A 24,326-nucleotide genomic window follows, 5' to 3' on the forward strand; every position below is an offset into this window, starting at 1 on the left:
ATATGTTTGCATAAGATTGCTATATGTAATACCCTGTATTCTGCTTTGGGAAGTCCGGGGGGGAGAGAAGGGGGGAGGGTTGATGGGGGGGGGTTATTATTAAAAATTTTGTAAAACTTTTCAATAAAAAAAGTCATTCTATGCAATTTTATTGTTGGAAATCTGCTCTCAAATTTGTGCTCTTGAGAGTCAATTCTCAGGATCCAGCCAGACCAACCCCAGCGAGAAGGACAGGTCAGCAGGCAGGAAGAAAACAGGGACAGAGAAGCAGCAGCTGTTGCTGGAAGAAAAGGTCCCCTGGTTTGTTTTCTCCAGCCAGGAGAATGCAATCTGCACTGATGAAATGAAAAGCCGGCATGTCAGAAAGGAGGTGGGTTTATTTAGTTCTGGATCAGCTGGCAGCTTGACTGGGTTACCATAAGGATTTTTGTACAGTTTTTACAGCATTTTGTAATTCAGAGGCTCCTTTGTGTGCTTTGGTTATTGGAATATTTTAGTCTGTATTTTAGGTTAGCAATGAGTCCAAAGTGTTGACTTCCATAGGTTTAATCCCTTTAAACAAATGTAATTAGTTTTACGCCCTTATCTTCAGTCTGTCTATGGCTTTTATAAAGTTTTCTTTGAAGGTAAACAGGCTTAATTTTATAGCTAAAGCTTTTCACAATTGCCAGAGCCTTTCAGTCTTGAGTTGTAACATTGACATGTGACACAACTGAGGCAGCTTAAAGAAAAAACAACAACCTGAGTTTATGTGTTTATTTTGTGAGCTTTTCTTACTTTGCACTTGATTCCTGTGTCTTTAAGGGTACAGGGAAGGGATGGGGGGAGATGCATTCTTACTACACTGTGGAAAGAGAGCTAAGAATGGCCTACCAGCTAGCTCAGGGGTCTACAAACTTAGCAACTTTTAAGACCTGTGGACTTCAACTCCCAGAATACCTCATCCAGCCATGATGGCTGAGAAATTCTGGGAGTTGAAGTCCACAAGTCTTAAAAGTTCCAAGTTCGAAGACCCCCGAGCTAGCTGGTAGTGGTGCATATTAATAAATATGGATAAATTCATCATACATTTGTCAGTGCAAAGGGAAAGTGATTCAGCAAAGGAACAGCCACCAAAGAAATTAAAACTGGTATTTTTTCATTTTTTCCCTACAGTTTGTAATATTTTATTAGATTATAGAATAAAATACAAAAATACAAAAGCAAATTGTAGGACACAGTGGGGAGAAAAAAGTGAGGGGGAGAAGAAAAAAAACAGACTTCTTCTATTGCAGCATTAACAATGAACCTCAGCTTTTTACTTTTCCATAATATTATAAACTAGCCATTTCTATAACAACGAATCTAATGAGTAAAACCCCAAATCCCTCCCTTCTTTTTTAGTCATCAAGTTTTTGACACCTTGCTAAGCACTGGTGGTACTCAAATATTGTCGTGTCCTAAAAGTGGTACAATCTGTGAAAAGGTTGAAAAGCCCTGTCTTACCTTCTATAGCTAGAAGTCAATGTACTTTAAATTACAACTTATACAACAGAACATAATATTTAGAACATATTGGACTCCATTGCATTTATATAGAAAAGAGTTGTCAAAAACATTATTTTGTTAAAGATGTACTAAGGATAATGTTTCTTTAAAATATGTTTCTACAATGACCTACACTTCTACCAAGTTTTGGAAGAAGGTAGTGGATTATCTAAATGTGATTGTGCAAGAAAAGCATTAATATCCGAGGAAAATATTCTTTTAAACTACATATCTACTATATGGAATTTAACAACTGGGCAATGTAAATGAATTCTCTGTGTCTTTATTATGGCCAAAAGGCTGATATGGCAGGATTCAAGAGATAATTAAATGACCCCTTCACTCAATGGACTGAAAACCTGACTGCACTTGCCATTTATAAGTGTTGTTGTGATTCAGGGTCAGCCTGTGGGTTCGGCAGTTGGGTCGGACGACTCAGAGGAGGAGGGGGGTGTTGAAGAGCTTGCTGAGGGGATTGGACAGCTTGATGAGAGCCCCCAGCCAGGCCCCTCTCATCTGGTCACGACACAGACCCAGCTGTGTGAGCCTGACAGCGTGGATGAAGATGACCCACAGCTGGCCCTGTTCAAGGACACCCGACGCAGGAGGCAGTCAATCAGGAGTAAACAGAGGAAGGCAATGGGGCACCTTGGAAGGAGGCAGAGAGAAGCCACGCCCTAAACTGTATTTAAGGGGAATGTGTGGGAGGGCTGGTTTGCTGAAGGCAACCGCTTGGATAGTTCCTGTTTCTTAGCTCCTGTTTCATGGTTGGTGTCTTGTCTTGCTCTGTTTTATGTGAATAAATTTGGCAGGCTTTATTCCAGCCTCTTGCAGTTTGTAAAGGGGTTGTCCCTGCTTTTGCTGCAGGGCCGGTAGCAGGCTGGTACAGAACAAGTGTATTGCCTATAGAAGTAACTTTGTATGGACAAGTATAATAAAGTACGGAGCACATTTATACCGTATACAGTAGGCTAAAATGATGGTCACATAAATGTATTAGAAATGTATATATATGAACAACATTTGCATTAGAAAGTATATAAAACTATTGTTGCAATGAAATATTATTAGTAATATTTATTTCACTTTTTTGTTAAAGTGCTTTTATGTATTTGTCTTCTCTTTGACAATGCATGGATCCCCTTCATTATCTTTAAGTTTTGCTCTTTTGTTTCTTTTGAGAAAAGGTAGGTAGGTAGGACACAGAAAGAAACACATTAGGAGTCTAACTATAGACTCCTGGAGGAGTTACTGGGAAAACACTGTGGGAGGAACGGTAATGCCATTGGTTGTATGCAATGATATCTATGTCATCTGGCAGAGATAAGAACAGGGCAAGAACTTGGTAATTATAGCTCAGAAGCTCAACCCCTGCAAGTTTCTATAGGCTTCTACAGAATTTACATCTCTATTCCAAAATAACAGGCATAAGGAAGACTATCAAATTGTCCTGCTGTTCTGCTTTTTAAATACTGTTTTAAAAAGGGGCAGATATCTTAAGGAAATATTACCTTAATATAACATAGTAACTAATTTTCTGGAAAGACACATAGTCTGAGAAGAGAAAATACCTGGGTTGTACAGATTTTCAAGAGAGGGTTTTGCACTGATGAAAAACCCAGTGAAGCTCTTTTGTAAAACTGATTCTCCAAGCAATGGGCTTCCTCTGCTTCCAAAGGCAAAGCCAAAAGGCTACGGTGCTTTGCTTTGTTCTGCTATACCACAGGTCTGCAACCTGCGGCTCCGGAGCCGCATGCGGCTCTTTCAGCCGTCTCCTGCGGCTCCCAGTCTTCTGCCATGTGCAGTCCAAAAAAAAAAAAGTGGGACTAAAAAAAGTTCAACCAATCAATTCAAATATGCAGGGTAGGTGCATATCTCGCCTTGGCTCCACTCTTCAGTCAAACCCTGTTCTGCGCATGTGCGCATGTACGTGCATGCGCACACATTTTTTGCGGCTCCCAGTTTATCCTTTTGTGAGGGAACCAGTTCCGAGTGGCTCTTTCACTGTTTCCCTGTACTACACAATGTCCCCTGTTCATCCCTCAGGCTTCACAAAGCCAAAAGGAAGTTCTGTGCAAGTACAGCAGCTACATGGAAGTGTCCTCCAGCTTTGACTTATATCTATTTATTTATAAATATTATTTATTATTAATTAATCAATAAATATTCGCCACCCATTTTGCATTTCAGGTGACTCTGATCACCATGCTGAGACTTACAAAATATATCCTGAAGAAGAATCCATGTGAATGCAAGCTTGAGGCTTCATTCTCCTCCAATTCCCTAGGGTGACAAAGGCATTTTATCTTACTCAGAAAATGGAGAATATGGGAGTGGGCTGAAGGAAGCAAACAAGTGTTTCTAAAAATAGCAGGATCAAGTTGATAACAAGGAAGGGAGGGAGGGAGGGGAAGAGAAGAAGAAGAAGAAGAAGAAGAAGAAGAAGAAGAAGAAGAAGAAGAAGAAGAAGAAGAAGAAGAAGAAGAAGAAGAAGAAGAAGAAGAAGAAGAAGAAGAAGAAATGTGTCATTGTTTTGCATGCTTCCCTTTTGCAAAATAAAGTATGCATCCCTTTTTCCACGTGTTTTTCTTTCCTCCAAAGTCTCCTAGGGATGTGACTGTCTGTGACGGGGAAGTTGATCCTTCCATAGTTGAACCAGCCAAGAGTGAACTTCACAGGCTAGCTCTCCAACTGCATTAAGACTAAGTTTCAATGAGCATGGTAGAATATAAATTGGAATCTGTCAAATGTCAGTAAAAGTCTGAGAACAAAAGGAAACATTTTGTCTCCCTTAAAAGTACAGGGCCTGGGGAACCTGAATCTCAGAACTGAATCCCAGATCCAGTAAACACTTCAAAAACCACCAGCCTATAATATCCAGGATGCCAATCAACACTCCTTCTCTCACAGGCTGAATTCTTGAACTCCCATCAGGCAGGAATTCTCACTACATATCTTCAAATATTTTCTCCATGCCAGCTTTACCCATTGAATCCTCCTGTAATTCCTGATGCTCCTCTACTGAACTCCAGAAATAAAATACTCAACAAAACCAAATTTTGTAACTGAATTTCGGTATATTGGTATGAACCATGGCAAAGCAGAGATTCTACTCCCTTTTTTTTGTTGATACTTGATCAACATTTTTATTGATGTTTTATTCAGTCTATTTTTTTAAAATCACTTCTGTGGAATTATTCTCTTATTCTCTATGTAGAACATTTTTTTAAAAAATCTTCCCTTTGGAGAGGAGCTAGAAACAAATAACTGCTAGGACACTAACAAATTGTGATACTAGGGATTAGTAATAACTAACTTGTAAAATATTTGTTTTGTTCACATTTCATTACTTTCGAACACATATTACTAGAAAAATACAGTGTGGAAATATTCAGAAATACCTAATAAACTCCAATAAAAAACATACCTGTAAGATAAAAGGCTTTATAATGGTCCAACCGAAGGGACTGTATTTCTCCATACTTTCCAGCTGCACCACTGTTGGGATGGAACAACATCTAGAGGAAAGAGAAACTGGGAAGATTAAAAAGTGTCCTCTTGCTTAATGACATTTTTAAAAAGCTACATATATTCCAATAGAAGAGAATATCTTTAGCTCAGGGTTGAACTGTAAATCCTTGGTGCCCTCTAAGCTTGATATTTTCTTGCCGACATTTCATTACCCAACTAGTTAACCTCATCAATGTGAGTGAATGATGATAATACTCACATTGATGTTACCTAGTTGAGTAGTGAAATGCACGGAAGCAAAAAACTAAGCTCAAAGAGTATCAAGAACTTCACATACAGAAATTCAAATGGTAATATGCATCTAACATGCTCCCATTATTATTTAGAACCCAAACTGTTAAGCCCTTATTTCCATTCCCATGCACTTTTTGAATCTAGCTGGGCTGAACTCTTCACACTCCTCAGAATCAGAAAAAAATCAAAAATGAAATGACACTATCTAGCGTGTATATTTAATTTACTAGGCTTGTGGGTTGCTTTTAAAATATGTAAAACTAATCAAGCAAAACAGAACAAGTGCAAAAGAAATATATCTGCTACCAGGAACCTGTGTACAGTACTTTATTTCCTAAGATTAAGATCCATTTTATTCAACAGGGCTTATTTTTTCTTAAAAAAATACGTTTACATTCTGAGCATGATGAAAGAACTGAAATGCCACATATGGAAAACTGATTTATTGTTAGCCTCTGAAAAGCTCTCTTCCCCCCACCCTGCAATTAAAACAGGGGCCTTTCACTTGTATCTTTTCTGCATGCCTGCTCCAGAAATTCACATTCTTCCGCCAATAGGAAACAATCATAAATCTGTTTTATAGAGCAGAGTCCCCAAAAAAGCTTTCTTCCACTTCTAATAGGGATGCATTTCAACTCAGTCATATATTTCTCCTCCAACAAAGCCAGTTTATGTACCTTCACCCCTTGCTTCTCAATTCCATATGTTTACAAAGGCCCTAAACACATTTCTAGGCTCCGCAGGACTTCAGACACTGAGATTAATTCATTTGTATAAGTTTTTTTTAAATAATAAAACAGAATAATGGAGAAGCATAAAAAATAGATTCCAGCACTAAATATCAATTGTGGGATCAGCCTGAATCTTAGACCTCCCTTATATCATGCATGATAACTATTATCAGGAAAACAGCTGATATTACAAAAAACATAGCTAGTTTTAATATTTGACTACTGCTACTTTTATCGTCCTCTCAAATCGACATTTTACTAAGGAAACAATAGTAATTTTTCTCAAATATTATATCAAATATTATATCTCTGATTAAAATGAAAAGTATAATAATAATAGCAACAATTGTGAAATGCAGGCATAACTACTTCTGCAACAATAAAAATGTACTCTTATCTCTTTAAAAAAAAGAGTTCCTATAATTTTCACTATCAAGACAATATAGTATAGTAGGCAAAAACTTTCAAATATATTCTTAAAATATGCATTTATGTAAAACCTCAGATATTGCCTCCGCAATGTAACAAGTTAGAATGTTTTCCTTTCAGCTTTCAGGAAACCTGTCTGCATTTTTATTTTAATTTACACCATTTTTTTCACTAAGAAAATCAGTTTTAAAAGAGCTACAAAACCACTCAGAGAACTAGATTTGTGATGAAAGCTTGAAGTCAGCTCTTCTAATTATTTTAATTGTTAGATATTGGTGGGCTTCTAGAGCACTTTGGAGGATAGGCAGAATAGAGGATGATAGTTAAAATTAATTTTAAAATGAAGAAAGTCATAGTAAAGTCATCAAAGGTTCAGGGCTAAGACAGCAGCTCTATCCGTTTCTCACTAACACACTTTCCTCACTCTCCGAGCTTCCTCCTACCACTGTGTCAAGCTTCAACCATACCCATCTGCAGAGAACTACTGGTTCTCAGTTCAGATTTCCCAGTCTCCAGCTGTCAACTGACATTAACATCAATGCCCAAACAAAGGCTTCTGTGGTCTGGCAGTGAAATGAGGTGGAAACACTTCCCTTTTTGATCAGGTCACTGCCTTCTTTCTTGTCAATCACAAGTGAGTTGGGGAATTAGAAAGTGACTATTTCCCACTGAATATGACAACTAATAGGATAAGTGGTGTCACCCTCCTCAGTAATCTCAGGAATAATTCTTTCCCCCCACCATCAGTGCAGACAACTACAAAAAATTATAATGAGAAATAAAATGCTCCTTCTGGAAAATGTTATATAATTGCAAAGAACAAACATAAATAAACATATGACATTTTTTCCTATATAGTATAAAAAAAGTAACTATGGCTCATATTACTGAGAACCAGTTTTGTGTAGTGGTTGAGACACCAAGCTAGAAACCAGGAGACCGGGAATTCTAGATCTACCCGAGGCACCAGTTATAGCCCTAGGAAGGAAGGAAGGGCAAACACTTCCAAAATGTCATTTCTAAATCTAATCCTAATATACGGTAATGTAATTTTAATTTAATTCTAATCTAATTTTATAAATGCTACATGCCTTCTCCTTTGTCACTTAAAACTGCACACCAAGATAAACTACTATTATTGTATCTATGATCCTGAGATGCTACAATGCTAGAAAGAACAGTTATGATTATTAAAAGCTGGGCTGAGATCTGAGCTAGACATTGCAAGATCAAGTGTATTATTTTACTACTGTATTATTAGTTTACATATCCCAAATTCTATGATGTCTTCAGAACGCCATTATATGGATGATTTATAGGGGGGATGATGATGATTTAAGAGCATATGAGAATGTATGCTTAGCGAAAAATACTGATGTTATAACAATTCTAAAAGAAAACCTGAATAATTCCTTTGAGCAAATTAGTGCGATCACTGGAATATTGTGGAGCTATTCTACTAGTCTGGCATGAGAAAGATATGTCACTAAAAAAAAGTGGGGGGATATGTGTTTGAAAAACTTGTAAACTGTTCCCCCTATCTAGATGTAGAATTTCTGGACCCTGTTTCTTTCTTCCTCCTGTTGCAGAAGAAGGCATCATAGTCTTCTCCTGCTTAGAAACCCTCAACAGATCTCTTCAGTGAAAGTATTTGGAGGAAACTTATAATTACGGGATCCAGAACTGGGCTTCTTCCATTTGCATTCATCACCACCTAGAAAGCAGTTATGCATAGAATTTGGGAATTTAAGATTTAGGAATGCTGATTAGTCCTGGACGTCTTGAAGGGCACAACTTAGTGGAACAAAAGAGCTGCAAGGGGAAAAATTTAAATCAACTGTATGAAATCACCAAAAAAAATAGCAACCAGTTGAATGTTATTCATCAAGACAAAAATTCTCACTGAAATTTCTTTTAAAAAAGTTTAAAGATTTTATTTAGAAAATAAGGGAAGAAAGTCTTTTCTTCAGACACAGAAATGTCATCAATTTTCTAAGGCACAGACAAAGTGAGAAAGGAAGCTACTAGCTCTTTTTCTCAGGCGGAAAGAATAGTAGATAATGAAATTAAAAAGGTAAAGGTAAAGGTTCCCCCGCACATGCATGCTAGTCGTTTCCGACTCTAGGGGCCGGTGCTCATCTCCGTTTCAAAGCCGAAGAGCCAGCGCTTGTCCGAGGACGTCTCCGTGGTCATGTGGCCGGCATGACTAGACGCCAAAGGCGCACGGAACGCTGTTACCTTCCCACCGCAGTGGTCCCTATTTTTCTACTTGCATTTTTATGTGCTTTCGAACTGCTAGGTTGGCAGAAGCTGGGACGAGTAACAGGCGCTCACTCTGTTATGCGGCACTCGGGATTCGACCTGCCAAACTGCCGACCTTCTGATCGACAAGCTCAGCGTCCTAACCCACTGAGCCACCGCGTCCCTTGATAATGAAATTACTATGAGACAAAAAAAAAATTCAAACAAAACTCTGCATTTCTGTTCTTTAAAAAGCTTCAGCCAGCAAACAATAAAAAGCAGAAAGATTACATAAATGTTTGTGTTGTGCAAAGAAAATAATTGTTATTGTAACCAATTGCTATATAACTGTACCTATTAAAACTCAAATCAAAGGATAGAACTGGTTCAGCACAAACCTACATACATTTACTTGGGAATAACCTCCTACTGTTCCTGCCTTTGCAACATTATGTAAATGTAGAAAGAAAATTTAAATGGCATACCGAGAATCTTAGCCACAGAGTACCTGCACACATGCACACTCAGTGTGGATAACATCAAACTACTAGTCCTCAAAGCATGTTTTATATAAATAATTGGCAATTGGTTTCAGATCAAAGTTGTTTCCTCCCTGTAAATGCCAGAGGCTGAACCAGAGATTTTGTTTATCCAAGGCAAATGTTCCACTGCCGAGCCGCCATAGTGTTTTCTAAGAGGTAATGGGTGGATTTTGCTTAAGTATTAAGTTGTTTACAGATCAACTGCCATGCTCAACAAGAATGAGAGTGCAAGTAGGAGCAATCTTTCTGAAGTTGACCAATTTTGCAAAAAAGTCTGTGTTGTCTTAATGGCTTATTAATGTGATTATATTTCATAAAATACATGCATGATTGAGAGTAAACTTTAAGCTTATGGAATACAATTGAGGCTTTAATTGACTGTTTTACAGCCAGCAGTTCAAGCTTGAGAATAACAGGTATTTCCCTAACAAGAATTGAGCATCTGAGGCTAAAAAACTGTTATATGAACTTATCAATTTCATATATATCACACAAGAAAGAGCTTGCAGCATTTAAGACCAATTCAAAATATTTAGAAGACAAAAACAAGATAAAGCAAACCAGTTGAAAAATATATCAAAAATTGCAAGGCAGGATAATTGTTTGTGGCAATGATAATCATCTGAAACATGAGGAATTTTAGGGAAGTTCAGAGTTTCTAACCTTCAAGCAGTTGATGTTGCTACCCAGTGTTCAGAAGGTAAATGCCATACCTGGTGTCCTTTGCTTGAGTACCCAAACAGGACTTCAGAGATATCTATTCCATCAAATCGTCTGTTGGGAGGAAGGGTGCCATTCGCCAGAGATACCAATGTAGGAAATATGTCTAAAGTGCTGCAGAAGAGAATATCCTGTTATTAAAATATAGGCTGAACTTGGCAACCAAATTATGAAAAAAGACTTACAAACCTATTCCTAAGGCTATCTCATCTGATGCCAAAATATAGCATTACATTTTGGAGACTGCTTATTAAAGATCTAGCTGCACCTTTTTTAAAAAGTGTGTGTGTGTGTGTGTGTGTGTGTGTGTGTGTGTGTGTGTGTGAGAGAGAGAGAGAGAGAGAGAGAGAGAGAGAGAGAGAGAGAGAGAGAGAGAGAGAGAGAGAGTGTCCATGTACATATAAAACCATTCTATAAGGAGAGAGAGAGAGAGAGAGAGAGAGAGAGAGAGAGAGAGAGAGAGAGTGTGAGTGTCCATGTACATATAAAACCATTCTATAAGATAAAGCATTCTCCTCATAATGCAAACCATAAAATTAGGATAAAATTTGCAAGTTCTGATTTGGCATAGTATTGTTGTATGAGCTGAACTGGAAAGGTTTGCGAAGAGAAAATTCTACTGAATTATGATGGACATCAGAGATTTCACAAACAACCATAAAAGTATTGAAAAGCCTTGCATAGGATACTGAAGTTCTAGTTTCAATTTATTTGAGTTTCTCTCTGGTTCTCCTCTTGGGTTTGCCAAATATCCCTCACACACTAAAGAAGACTGTTCTCTGTGAGCTAAGAGGTTGGATTTTAAAGTTTAAAGATGAACACATATTGTTACCAAATATGTCAGATCCTATTTGTTCATATGCACACTGTCCAACTTCAAGTTAAGTACTGTAATTACATCCATGTCCAGTTCACTCTGGTTAGATGTAAAATCCAGAATCTTTTTCTCTAGACAAAGTTTCATGTTATCTGTGAAAAATTAGCCATATAGAGTCCACAAGGCCCTTGATCACATGGTGCTAACATGATGTGACATTTATATAATGATAAATTGAAACCCTACAGTATGCTCAAAAATAACCAAGTACATCAGAATGACTCAAGCAACTTCCATGAAAACTTCTCCTTAAAGGGGAAAATACTAGTTATCTGTTAATGTACCATTCCATGGAAAATATTATTTCATTAATGTGTGCTACAATACTTTTCAGAGAAATTAGAATAGGCAATAAGAACAGCCAAACCATATAAGAACACACAGTATTATATGGTTGCTTATTTGATTGCAAACTGCCATAATCCAGAAACTGGAACTGACACAAGGATCAGGAAAGCAACTGGCATCTGACCTATCAGCACTGAGAAGAAATAAATGAGGGTGGGATAAAAACCTGATATGTCTCAGTTCCCAATTATTTGAACCAATTCAGTTGATTTTCTACCACTAATGCACAAGAATGCTAACTACTGGGTGATTTTGAACATAGCCTCACTATTATAGCAGGGGATTTTTTTTCTTTGCCTTAGCACAAGTTTTCTCAAGTATCATAAATACCTACTATCATCCTGTAAGCTGTAGCATGAAGTCTTAACGTTAATACCCACAAAGCAGCCATGTTGACTATAGTTAACAAAAGAACGGTAGGATCAGAATAGGAAGTGATGCCAGAGAACATCTAGTTCAAACAGAAGAATCAGAGGGCAACAGGGCATCCCATGAAGTGACTTCAGGAGGCTTCTAGGGTTCATGGACAGTTCAAGAACCATTTAAGTGTTTCTGGAAGATGGCTCTCCGGCTCCTCTTGAAAAGCTCCAGTAATGGGGAACATTCCACTTCACAGAGCACTCCTGATTCACAGCCCCTTCCATCAAGAAATTATTTCTAATACTTGAAAAGCTCTTCATCTGGTACACAGATGAATACTACCAGGAACTGATCATTCAAATGTCTGGACCACAATTTATATAGGCTACATTGGGTCTAAGGGACGCGGTGGCTCAGTGGGTTAGGACGCTGAGCTTGTCGATCGGAAGGTCGGCAGTTTGGCGGGTCGAATCCTGAGTGCCGCGTAACAGAGTGAGCGCCTGTTACTCGTCCCAGCTTCTGCCAACCTAGCAGTTCGAAAGCACGTAAAAATGCAAGTAGAAAAATAGGGACCACTACGGTGGGAAGGTAACAGCGTTCCGTGCGCCTTTGGCGTCTAGTCATGCCGGCCACATGACCACGGAGATGTCCTCGGACAAGCGCTGGCTCTTCGGCTTTGAAACAGAGATGAGCACCGGCCCCTAGAGTCGGAAACGACTAGCACGCATGTGCGGGGGAAACTTTACCTTTACCTTACATTGGGTCTGCACAAGTGGCCAATCCCCCAATTATCCTCCCCCAACAGCCTCCTTACTCACTACAGATGTTTCTGAAAGTCTCGATTAGAGATTGAAGGAGGGAGGAGGTGGCAGAAAATTTCTCTTGCAAAGGTTTTGTCAGAATCCATTTATATCACATTTCATAATTGTATAGGTAGAACAATGTGCTTATTCTGGGGATTCTGCCATCTCTCTGGGGGGGGGAGAGGTTGGTTACTTAAAGCGATCTTCAAACAACAGGGAATGTTTTAACTGGGGGAGGGAGGGGGACAGACAGGTCTGGATTGCATCTTCATTTACAACTGAAAAGGAAAGCAATAACCATAAAACCAAGGAGAGTTCCCTTTCCCATGGAAGGCCCTGACACCTAGCAACTGATGAGAGCCTGACCAAATGGATGAGGGGAGGGGCTGAAATGGGAATGCTTTATATAGGATTGAAATGTAACTTTGTTAGATTCCGTCTTGTATTGCCACAATCGATTCCATCCTAGTAAACATTTTCCTTTAGGACTAAACTTGCATCCAAGAGTTCTTATTTCCTAAGATGTGGATTGAGGTGGGTCCTGACAGTATTTTTTAATCTGCTTTAAGAGTCAACCTGGAAGGGAAAACCTTACCGGGGGACTTTGCAACAAATACAATGTCTGGCGACGAAGCAAGAGAGTAGGGAAGCCCCATGGAGGGGGAGTCTTCCCCCCAAATGGAATCCCAGAGACGATGGGAAGCTGAAGCGGCATATTCCCCCAGGGAAGAAGCGGTGGAGCAGTACAACCGAAAACCCCGGTGGTCGATGGGCGTTGGAAGGAAAAGTGAGTGGGAAAAGGCTTCGGGAGAAACGACCCTGAGGCGGAGTAACCACCAACCGGAATGGAGGCAAGAGATGGAGAGTTCCCTGCACGCCAGCGAGGAGGAGCGGATCCTGGAAAAGGCCATTGATCTGATGAAAGCAACCCTGAGCTCACTGAGGGAGGAGAGAGCTGAAAATCGCAACCGAGGCAGCGCCTGGGGATGCAACTGGAAAGGTAACGGAGGGGATCCAACACCTGAAACCCCGGGGCCGTCCAATGGAACAGGAATTGCTGCCTCAGCAGTACCCACCCCCCCAGAACCACAGACGGGGACCAGGATGAGGAGCGATACCGGCCACGGTGCAGACAATGCTCCAGCCAAAGACTCCCGCCCCTGGAAGTCAAATTCAAGGGGGAGCCATCACGACTGGGATTTTTCCTAACCCAAGTCCTCAGCTACATGGAAGAGTATGGACGGGACATCCCCAGTGACAAAACACGCATCCGAATTGTGCAATCTGCCTTGGACGGGACGGCTGCAGACTGGGTGGTGAACTTGCATGACTCCAACGCCCCAGAACTCAACGACTTCAACCGATTCATGTCATCTTTGAGGTGGCGGTTCGAGGATCCTTTGGCTGACCGTAAGGCCCGGGAGAGAATCAAAACGGTGAGGCAGGGCAGGCAAGCAGTGGCTGATTATACCCAAGAATTCCGAGCCATTGCCAGCAAGCTGAACTGGCCAGAAGACATACTCCTTAGCCACTTCAAAGACGGTCTAAACTACGACCTGTATGACGCTTGCCTGCCTCGAGGAGACCCACCCCACCTCGACGACTGGTACATCCTGGCGGAGGAAGTGGAAATAGACCTACTGAAGAGACACCGCAGAGGAAAACCATGGGGCCGCCTGCCACCCGAGCAAACACGCGAGGGGGAAAACCCACCAGCCACAGCCAAAAAATCAACAGGTTGCTTCAACTGCGGGAGAGAGGGCCACCGTGCTGCAGAATGTCGTTCAAAAGCCCCCCCCCACGAAAACCAGAGGCATCATCCACCAAGAAGTCGGGGAAGCCCCAAGGCAACACAAAAGACTCTTCCATGAAGGGGACAGAGGCTGTAGAGTCCACAATTCCTGCCAGGAACTGGGACTGGACTCCGGCCTGCACCGCAGGGACGGTGGACAACTCGGAAGACAGCTCAGAGGGAGAACCATTGGTAAGTGGACCCCTTCCACCCATACTTAAGACAGTGACTATATTAGCTTCCCCTATGCCTGAAGCAGCCAAAATAAAAGCTCTGATAGACTCTGGGTGCATCCGCTGCCTTATCAGCCCAACGCTGGTGGAGAGATTGAGCATCCCAGTGAGGAGGCTAAAACAACCAATCTCTTTTAGTCAATTAGATGGGACAATAGCAGGGGGGGACCAGCCACCCTAGCCACTTTACCAATCCACCTATCACTGGGGCCCCATGAGGAGGACATAACGTTTATAGTGGCCCCAGGCATGGAATGCCCAATGATTCTAGGACTGGAATGGCTGAAGAAATGGAACCCTGGGATAAACTGGAGGACAGCAGAACTCAATTTCCCAAAGGGGGGGCAGAAGAACTTAGACTCCAAAAGCACCCCCCCAACCCAGAGGGAGGAGACAGCATCAGTGGGGAAAGAGAAGGGATTACCAGAGATACCGGAGGAATACAGGGACCTGGCTGAGGCTTTCAGTGAAGAAAGAGCAGATGAGCTTCCCCCCCACCGCCCCACAGACTGCACCATAGAATTCAAACCTGGGGCAAAACTCCCAAAACCCAGGATGTATGCCATGAGCCCAAGGGAAATGGCAGAAATGGAAAGATTCATAAAGAAAAACTTAGAAAGAGGATTTATTGAGCCTGCCAAACCCAAAGTGGCCGCCCCGGTTCTGTTCAGGGAGAAGAAGGATGGGTCTTTTCGCTTGGTTGTGGATTATAGAAATTTGAACACAATTAGTGAATGTAATCTGTACCCCCTTCCCCTAATGAAGGATATGCTATCCCACCTATCGAAAGGAAAGATTTTTACCAAACTAGACCTGAGGGAAGCATACTACCGTATTAGGATTAAGAAAGGAGACGAATGGAAGACTGCATTCAACTGCCCAATGGGGTGCTATCAATTCAAAGTATTGCCATTCGGACTGCAAGGGCCCCCCGCAGTCTTTATGCAATTAATTAATGACGTGCTGAGAGAGCACCTATATAAGGGGGTCCTGGTTTACCTTGATGACATCCTTATCTTCACAGAAACCAAAGAGGAACATATCAAACTAGTCAGAGCAGTCCTGAAGAAGTTGCGAGCTGCCCACTTATATGCTAAATTATCGAAGTGTGAATTCCATCACACTTCGATAATTCCAAAAACATGTTTGGATGAGCATCTTCTAAAAAGTGCAACCATACTGGAAAAACAGAAGTGAAAATTAGACCTGATAAACCCATTAGCACCAATGAAGATTTTTCTGACCTGAAACATATCAGCCCATTTAAGAGATTTATGAAATGTTAGCTGAGGGAACTGAAAGAAACTTGAGTCTTTTTTCTTTTCCATTCAATTAATTTTAGCATGGCTGCTAAGAAACAAACAGGAAAAACAATAAACATCATTGAGGAAAAAAAACAGTACAAGTTCTTCTGTGAAAAATATGTTCTTGTAAGATCATTAAGCTGATTGCTGAACAAATACAACTTCAAGCAAAGAATACACTAGGGACATCCAGAGTGTTGCAAAATTTGTGTGTGTGTGTGTGTGTGTGTGTGTGCGCGCACTTCTGCTCACATCGGCATGCTTTGCAGGACTAAATTTAAGCTAGGTCTGATTTATGCCTATAATTTTATTAAGATTCCTGGATGTAAATTGTAAGGATCCATTTTGGAGTATGGAGAAAATTACTCCTGAAAAAGCATAGAATCCTCAGACACTAGAATATAGCAAAGATTCATCCTGATGGGTGAGAGACACAGGTTGAAAACAACAGTGAAATTAAACAAAAACAAACGAAAAGGGTTTTTTTTTATGAAAAAGATTGAATGAGTCCAAAAATGTGGCATAAAGTAATAAAAATAAATAAAACAGCAGAATTTGGAATGCTAAGTTTGTAGACTTGGAATCCTAGCAAGTTGAGATGAATGTCTACAGGGGGCTGATATTTACAGCATGAAGCCTCACCACACTTGTGATCCATACTGCATATTTGAGCAAAGTGACCACTGAAAACCACACTGTAATTCTATGATCAAAAGCAAATCACAGCATTAGTCTCTTTTTCAGATATAAATGTCTGATGAAAACAGCCAGGCTCACTATGTCAAATAACCTCATTAGTGTGTGTTGGGAAGAACAACTGCTCTGCCATTCTGCAGTCCACCTGTATTCCTCACTGAAGTCGGAGTTAAGTATTATGCAAACTGAGAACAAGATCCTGTCTCCAAGTCAAAATGAAGATTGTTGAATGGGAAAATGGAGGATTATCAGTTGAAGGAAGAATTTTCCAAGATAACACTGCTCCTTGAACAAGGCATGAAAAATTCAGCAAAAAAATATAATGGATGTTTTTGTTTAGCTTCCTGAGAATTACGATGAAGATGGTAGACCAAGAGAGGGCAATTGATAGCTCACAGAACCATACATTAAAGGAGCACATTTAGAAGCACATTTACCACCACTGTTACTACTGGCAGTCCTTGACCTACAACCCCAATTCAACCCAGAATTTCAGTTGTTAAGCAAGGCAGTTAAGTACGTTTTGCCCCATTTTATGACTTGTCTTGCCACAGTTGTTAAATGAACCACTGCAGTTGTTAAGTTAATAATGTGGTTGTTAAGTGAATCTGGCTTCCCCCCATTGACTTTGCTTGTCAAAAGGTCACAAAAGGTGATCACATGATCCCCGGATACTGTGGTTGTTAAGTGAATCTGGCTTCCCCCCATTGACTTTGCTTGTCAAAAGGTCACAAAAGGTGATCACATGATCCCCGGATACTCATAAATATGAGCCAGTTGTCAAGAGTCTGAATTTTGATCATGTGGCCATGGGGATTCTGCAACAGTAGTAAGTACGAAAAATGGCCATAACTCACTTTTTCCAGTGCTGTTGTGACTTTCAACAGTCACTAGATGAAAGGTGGCAAGTCAAAAACCGCCTATATTTACTTCTCTCTTTCTTCACATCTTCCAAAGCATGAGAAGGGAACTAATAAAACATAAAATATGAACTTCCCTGTAAATGTATTTGGTATCTTTCTACCTAAGTGTTCACACCCCCTCCCCATGTACAGTACCTCAACAAGCACACATAATGGGTGATTTCCCCATTAAGGCAGTGATTAAACCAGGCTTGTTTAGCTTGAGCAAAGTGGCCATATCCTGTGGTCAGAAAACACACAGAGATCTCACAGGGTTTCCATTCACTTTCTGTCCCGGACTATATTGTGATTTGGAAAGCAACAAGGCAACTACATCATACGCAGCACATAAAACTATAGGGAAAGTAATCAGCATGAAACAAAGGATGGACTCAAGGAGAAACATTGGAACACAGAACTGAAAAAAAAATTGTCATCACCACGGGTCACTGGTTCAGTCTAAGTACTAGAGTGCACACTTAGCACTTGGGAGTTAATTATTAAATATCAGTAAAAACAGGGTGTTCTTGTTTATGAACAAGAAGGTCCGTCAGCAGAATTTTGTCATGATCTCTGGCCTGGAAATGAATCGTCTGGTGTAACTTAATTCTCCAGTGCATGTTACATGACTTCCTGTAAGCATCCTTCATTTAACAACTGCTCTTCAGTATTTGGGCTAGTTTGAAAACTTTTCATGAGAGTACCTCACTCCCTAGAAACAGCAGCTAACTTGCTGAAATACTGCCAGTTTTCTTCATGAAACTATCAGCATCATATGTGTAACAGCTATCTTGATTTTTGAAACATTGAAAAATCAAAATAATCAACACTTGGTATTTTCATGCTTTTACCGAAAACAATTCTAATAGACACTTATCTTTTCCCAAAAAGACAATATCTTTCTAGGATAACTTTTTCTTTTAGGGAGCTAAATCCAATCCAATCCAATCCAATCCATGCAAATATATTTTGGCCTGTGTGGCTAGTTCTTTAACTGCAGCCCCAAAGACAGCTAGTCCTTGACTTAACAACCATTTGTTTAGTTATCATTTGAAGTTACAATGGCATTGAAAAAAGTAACTTATGATTGCTTTTCAGACTTATGGTCATGTGATCAAAATTCAGATGCCTGGCAACTGCTTCAGATTTATGATGGTTGCCATGTTCCAGAATCATGTGATTACCTTTTGTGACCTTCTGACAAGCAGTCAATGGGGAAGCCACATTCACTTAGAAACCATGTTACTAACTTAACAAGTGCAGTGATTCACTTAACAACTGTGGAAAAGTCATAACATGGGGAAAAACACACTCAACTAACTTGCTTAGCTGAGGAGATTTTGGGCTCCATTTTGATCATAAGTCAAGGGCTACCTGTATCTCATTTACCCACTTACTCTATTTGAGCAACCTTACTTGCTAGCCGTGCAGAACTGAATGTCCCAGAGCCCTACAGTTGTATCCTATTATTTCTTAGAAAAACTCGGGGAGGCTATAGTGGATGGTTTTAGAGAATTGCTTTGGTGGAATTCTTGGTGATCTTCAGTAAGGCACAATTGCTGAAGACCACAGAGACCTTGTTGACATATCCTAAATAAAGCTATAGTTGCTCTCTGCTTCAAAAGTCCCCGTGTTTCTCACCTGGAGGAATAAGTAAATCTGTTCAAATAGAACTGAGGAGACTCTTCTCAAGTTCTAATGTGCAAAGACACATTCTTGCGGTAAGCTCCAGCCAAAGAAGGGCAAGAAGAGACATCCTAGCACTTTGCAGTGCTGTGGCCTTTCTATATTACAGTCTTTTTATTATTTGTGGTCTTCCTCCACTCTCTAGTTATTGCTGGAGAAGTCCAACAGAATCTTTAAGACAACCATTTGAACTTTTCTTCAAGGAAGACTTTTCTCTTCAAAAGTGAAAGTTCCCACAGTTCTACCACAATCTTCTTCAAATGAATGTGTGGGTGTGTCTTCTCTTTTTGCTACATGTTTCTTCTGCTGCCAAATACCATTTATTAAGAGGAAGAAACAGGCCTTGACAAATTATGTGTATGTCCTCCCCTCCCCCAAACACCCTTTAGCACCTCTTTCATCACCATATACTAATTCTCAAACCATCTGCCCTCCCTACTTGGCCTAAAATAAGTGTTCTTCCCATAATGCCTGCTCCATCTTAATTATTCTAGACAGGCAAATGAAATCCCAAACCTGAGATGATAAATTGGCACAGATATAATATTTGTAGATCAGTGCTGGAAGGGAGGGGAATTTACTCTCTGTTTATATACAGGTGGCTAGCCCTATTAGTGTTGGTAGGAATGTTCTTGCTGGTTTCTTGATTAGGCTGTTGTTTACTGCTAGCTTATTTGTTTGAATTGGTAGTTCATTGATTGGGGTATTATTTACAGCTTGATTGTTGGTCTAGGATTAATCTTGGTGTTAATTTCTGCTTATCTGGGTGTTTTTTTTATTAAAGAGTTTTACAAAAACAAAATTTTACAATATATCCCCAAATCCCCCCCACCCCAAACCCGCCCACTTCCCCCCCCCACTTCCCAGAGCTAAATACAGGATTATAGTTATAATAGTCATATTCTAAATACAAATTATGCATAATATACAATTAACCAAATTCATAATGTGCTTTAACTCCCCTTTAACATAACTACATACAAAGTATCAATAACAATATCCCACTAAAATCTACTCATAAGCTAAATGGAATTTTTTAGTCCCATATTTGTTCTGAATATAATTTATCCATCTCCTCCAAACTGAAATATATCTTTCCTGTGAATGATCTTTCAAGTAAGCAGAAATCTTAGACATTTCTGCAAGATTCAAAACTTTAAACACCCATTCTTCTATAGTGGGCAAACTATCCTTCTTCCAATACTGTCCCACCAGTAACCGTGCTGCTGTTATCATGTTCAACATCAAGTTAGTTTCTTTAACATCACAATCTACAACAATATCCAATAAAAACAATTGCGGAGAAAACTTTATCTTTCTCTTAAAAATCTTTTGAATGTTCCACCAAATTTTAATCCAAAAAGCTTTTATATTTCTACAAGTCCACCACATATGAAAATAGGTGGCTTCTAAACTACCACATCTCCAACATTTAGACTGTAAATTAGGATACATGTTAGACAACTTCTTGGGATCCAGATGCCATCTATAAAACATTTTATAAAAATTTTCTCTTAAGTTTTGAGCCTGAGTAAATTTAACATTTCTGACCCAAATTATCTCCCAAGTGTCCAACGAAATTGGTTCCCGAATATTTTGTGCCTACTTTATCATACAATCTTTAACTAATTCCGTTTCCGAATCCAATTCAATTAAAGCATTATATATCCTCTTTATATGTACACAATTTAAATCTCTAATTTGTTTTACTAAATTTTGATCTGTAATTGTGATGCCAACCTTTTGGTCTAACTTCCACCTAGCTTTCAATTGGGTATATTGAAACCAAGAGTAACTTATGTTTTCTTGTCTTAACTCATCTAATGATTTAAGTTGCCAATCATTCCCTTGCAATCTAAGTAGTTCCTTATAAGAAACCATATCCAAACTCACTCCCATAGATACGCCCTCTATCGCGTGTCCAGGAATTCCCCAAATCGGTATTTTATAATTTAACTTATAATAATACTTTTTCCAGACACTCAATAAAGCACTTCTAAGAATATGGGATTTAAAAGCCCTGTCCACCTTCTTATCGTAAAGCAAATATGCATGCCATCCATATACCAAATCCCATCCCTCAAGATGAAGTATTCTCTTATTAGTTAAATTAAGCCAATCACTAACCCACGTCAAGGCAACCGCATCATAATACAATTTCAAATTCGGCGCCTTGAGTCCCCCTCTTTCCCTAGCATCTTGTAAAATCTTAAATTTAACTCTTGGTTTTTTCCCCCGCCCAAATAAATTTATTAATACCCTTCTGCCATTGATCAAGGTTGGCATCCTTTTTCAATATAGGTATCATTTGAAACAAAAAGAGAAACTTTGGCAGAACATTCATTTTAACAACTGCAATTCTTCCCAGTAATGATAATTGTAATTTTTTCCAATTATTTAAATCCCTTTGTACCTTCAACCATAGTGTTTCATAATTATTCTTATACAATTTTACATTTGAAGCTGCAATATATACTCCTAAATATTTAACCTTTTTCACTATTTCAAAACCTGTTAATTTAGATAACATATCCCTTTCACTCATAGATAAATTCTTAGATGATATCCTAGTCTTATTACTATTCACCTTGAACCCAGAAACCTTACCATACTGAGTTATAATTTCCATCAAGTCTATAACTGACTGTAACGGTTGAGATACTGTCACAACCAAGTCATCAACAAAATGCTGATGACCTGATGACTTATCTGGGTGTTGATTGTTGATGAGGAAGTGTTTTGTCCTTTTGGTTTCCTTTTTATCTTTTTGATTGTCTCCTTTGAATGGTGTGGGCCAAATTGGCACAGATCACATTTCTTCAGGGACCAGAGCTTTTTTCTGCATACACTCTCCTTATCTTTCCTAATACATACATCCTCAAGAAATTATTAGGGAGACTTCCTCATGCCAAGGAAAGTGGGAGACAAGGATGAGGTTTTAATGATCACTGTTTTACTCACACAACCTGTTGTGCTAAATATGGTCCCCAGTAAACAAACTAGAAGATTCCAGTTACCTGAACCCTTTATTCTATAAATACATGATGGAACAAATGTCCCTTTTTCTTTTAGTTCTTTTTTGTCTATGTAAATCTGATAACACTGTTTCTTTCATAAATATCTTACACAAGCACACAAAGTCACATTCAGAGAGAGAGAAGTTTCTCAGTCTGCAGACTTAAGTCAAGGGACTACTGCCTAATTAATGTCAGTGTAATTTCTTCTATTCATTAGATGACCTACTTTATTGGCCTATTTTTTTAACAAGCAGGAAATCATCAAGGCCCTGGTAATGGCATTCATCAAAAGCCATTAACTAAGTGGTTAGGCATGGCAGATTATGGTAGATTATTTCTCTATCCTATGAGAAATGGAAGATGGATATACAGTTTCTTCCCAAGGGAAGGAGAAAGAAGTGCTAACTCCACAAAATTTAGGGAAAGAATTGGCTCCTTATGGGTGCAGACCCAATGTGGATTGGTAAACAAATATCAATTCCATGAAAGAGAAGGAAAAACTGCATACAAAGTGTTGTGAGTACAATTTCTCTTTCTGCCTTCCAGACAACATAATGCCAGTATATTTTGCCAGTAGTGCTGTGGAACATCCAGGTGCTCTTTTGCAAACTTCAAACGTGGACATATGAAACCAAAATTGAGTTGTTTGGGAAAAACACACAACACTATGTGTGGAGAAAAAATAGCACAGCACACCAACATCAAAACCTCATCCCCACTGTAAAACATGGCGGAGGGAGCATCATGGTTTGGGGCTGCTTTGCTGCCTCAGGGCCTGGACGGATTGTTGTCATTGATGGGAAAATGAATTCCAGAGTTTATCAGGACATTTTGCAGAAAAATGTATGACCATCTGTCCGCCAACTGAAGCTCCGCAGAGGATGGGTGATGCAACAGGACAATGACCCAAAGCATACAAGTAATTCAACAAAACAATGGCTTCAACAGAACAGAATACGCCTTCTGGAGTGGCCCAGTCAGTGTCTTGACCTCAACCCGATTGAAATGCTGTGGCATGACCTTAAGAGAGCGATTCACACCAGACATCCCAAGAATATTGCTACACTGAAACAGTTTTGTGCAGAGGAGTGGTCCAAAATTACTCCAGATCGTTGTGCAGGTCTGATCTGCAACTACAGGAAACGTTTGGTTGAGGTTATTGCTGCCAAAGGAGGGTCAACCAGTTATTAAGTCCAAAGGTTCACATACTTTTTCCACCCTGCACTGTGAATGTTTCCATCTTATCTTCAATTAAAACATGACAACAGCTAATGTTTGTGTACGTAGTATTATTTTAAGCAGACTGTTTTTCTATTGTTGTGACTTACATGACGTTTAGAGTGCATTTTATGGCCAATTCATGCAAAAAACCACATAATCCCAAAGGGTTCACATACTTTTTCTTGCAACTGTAGGTGCCTTCACTAGCAGGCAAACAGATCTGAGATACATTTTGGGACTTGCATACTGTCAGTTTTCCTAATGTACGATAACAGTATTTTCTCAGTTATGAGAAAGAGAATCTAGAATGTAAATGCTCTCTTCCAGGATAAAAATACATGCTGACTCACAATAATACATTTTTAAATATTTTCCTGGAGTTCAAATACTGGTTTCTTTCTAATCCTGTCACTGTTCACATGCAGATTGAAAGTGCATAAAAATCTGTTAGGCTTTATTTCTAATTAGGTTGGAGGGAAGGTGGCAGTGATTGGGAAAAGAGGCAGGAATGGATTGGAAAAGGGGACAACGAATGTTACACAAGAATAGTTTTCTGTTGAGTCAAGGACGAGGGAAGAGCTTCAGAACTAGGAAGCGAAGAAAGGATCTTTTAATCTCTAGTCTAGATATGATGTCCTTTCAACAAAATTTATCAATAGTTATCCCAGAACTATCAATCTAAAAGATAAATAGTATTCCAAAAATATAGGGAGTTGATGGATTTAATAAAATGGTCATAATGCAGCAGTTCTGATTTGGCATAACTGAATGACTGACTGACTGATTAAGAACCTAATATTACAATGGAACATAAAGAACATAAAGTGACACGGAGATGTGTTCCTAGGTCTCATGCATCTAATCTGATGACAGTACTTAAAATGCATCTGGAAATGTTACAAACTTTTGTGAGCGGTCTATATAGCAGCCATAAGCTGTTGAGGTAATAAGTACTGTACAAATACTTAAAAAATAAATAACTAAATGCACAAAATATTGTAGCATTTGTTAGCATTAATTAGAACTCCTCTGACACTTCCATGGGTGAAAATTACTTTTATAATGCTTTCTAATTACTTTTATAATACTCCTTTAATAAAGGAGTAACACCTGTGGAACTCATTTGTAGTTG

At 39.4% G+C, this 24,326-nt stretch overlaps 1 protein-coding gene across 6 annotated transcripts in view; it reads right to left on the reverse strand.

Moving 5' to 3' along the window:
• ARSG (arylsulfatase G) overlaps window positions 1–24,326 on the reverse strand; it is a 164,086-nt gene that overhangs the window by 13,798 nt on the left and 125,962 nt on the right. For all 6 annotated transcript variants that reach the window (XM_083353177.1, XM_083353176.1, XM_083353172.1 and 3 more), the window contains 2 exons: window positions 9,949–10,069; window positions 4,955–5,045 (listed from right to left, as the gene is read on the reverse strand). In XM_083353177.1, the coding sequence (XP_083209303.1) occupies window positions 4,955–5,045; window positions 9,949–10,069 (212 nt within the window). The remainder of the gene's footprint in view (window positions 1–4,954; window positions 5,046–9,948; window positions 10,070–24,326) is intronic.

The sequence above is a fragment of the Vipera ursinii genome (assembly GCF_947247035.1).
Source record: "Vipera ursinii genome assembly, chromosome: 2".
In the NCBI taxonomy this organism is placed as follows: domain Eukaryota; kingdom Metazoa; phylum Chordata; class Lepidosauria; order Squamata; family Viperidae; genus Vipera; species Vipera ursinii.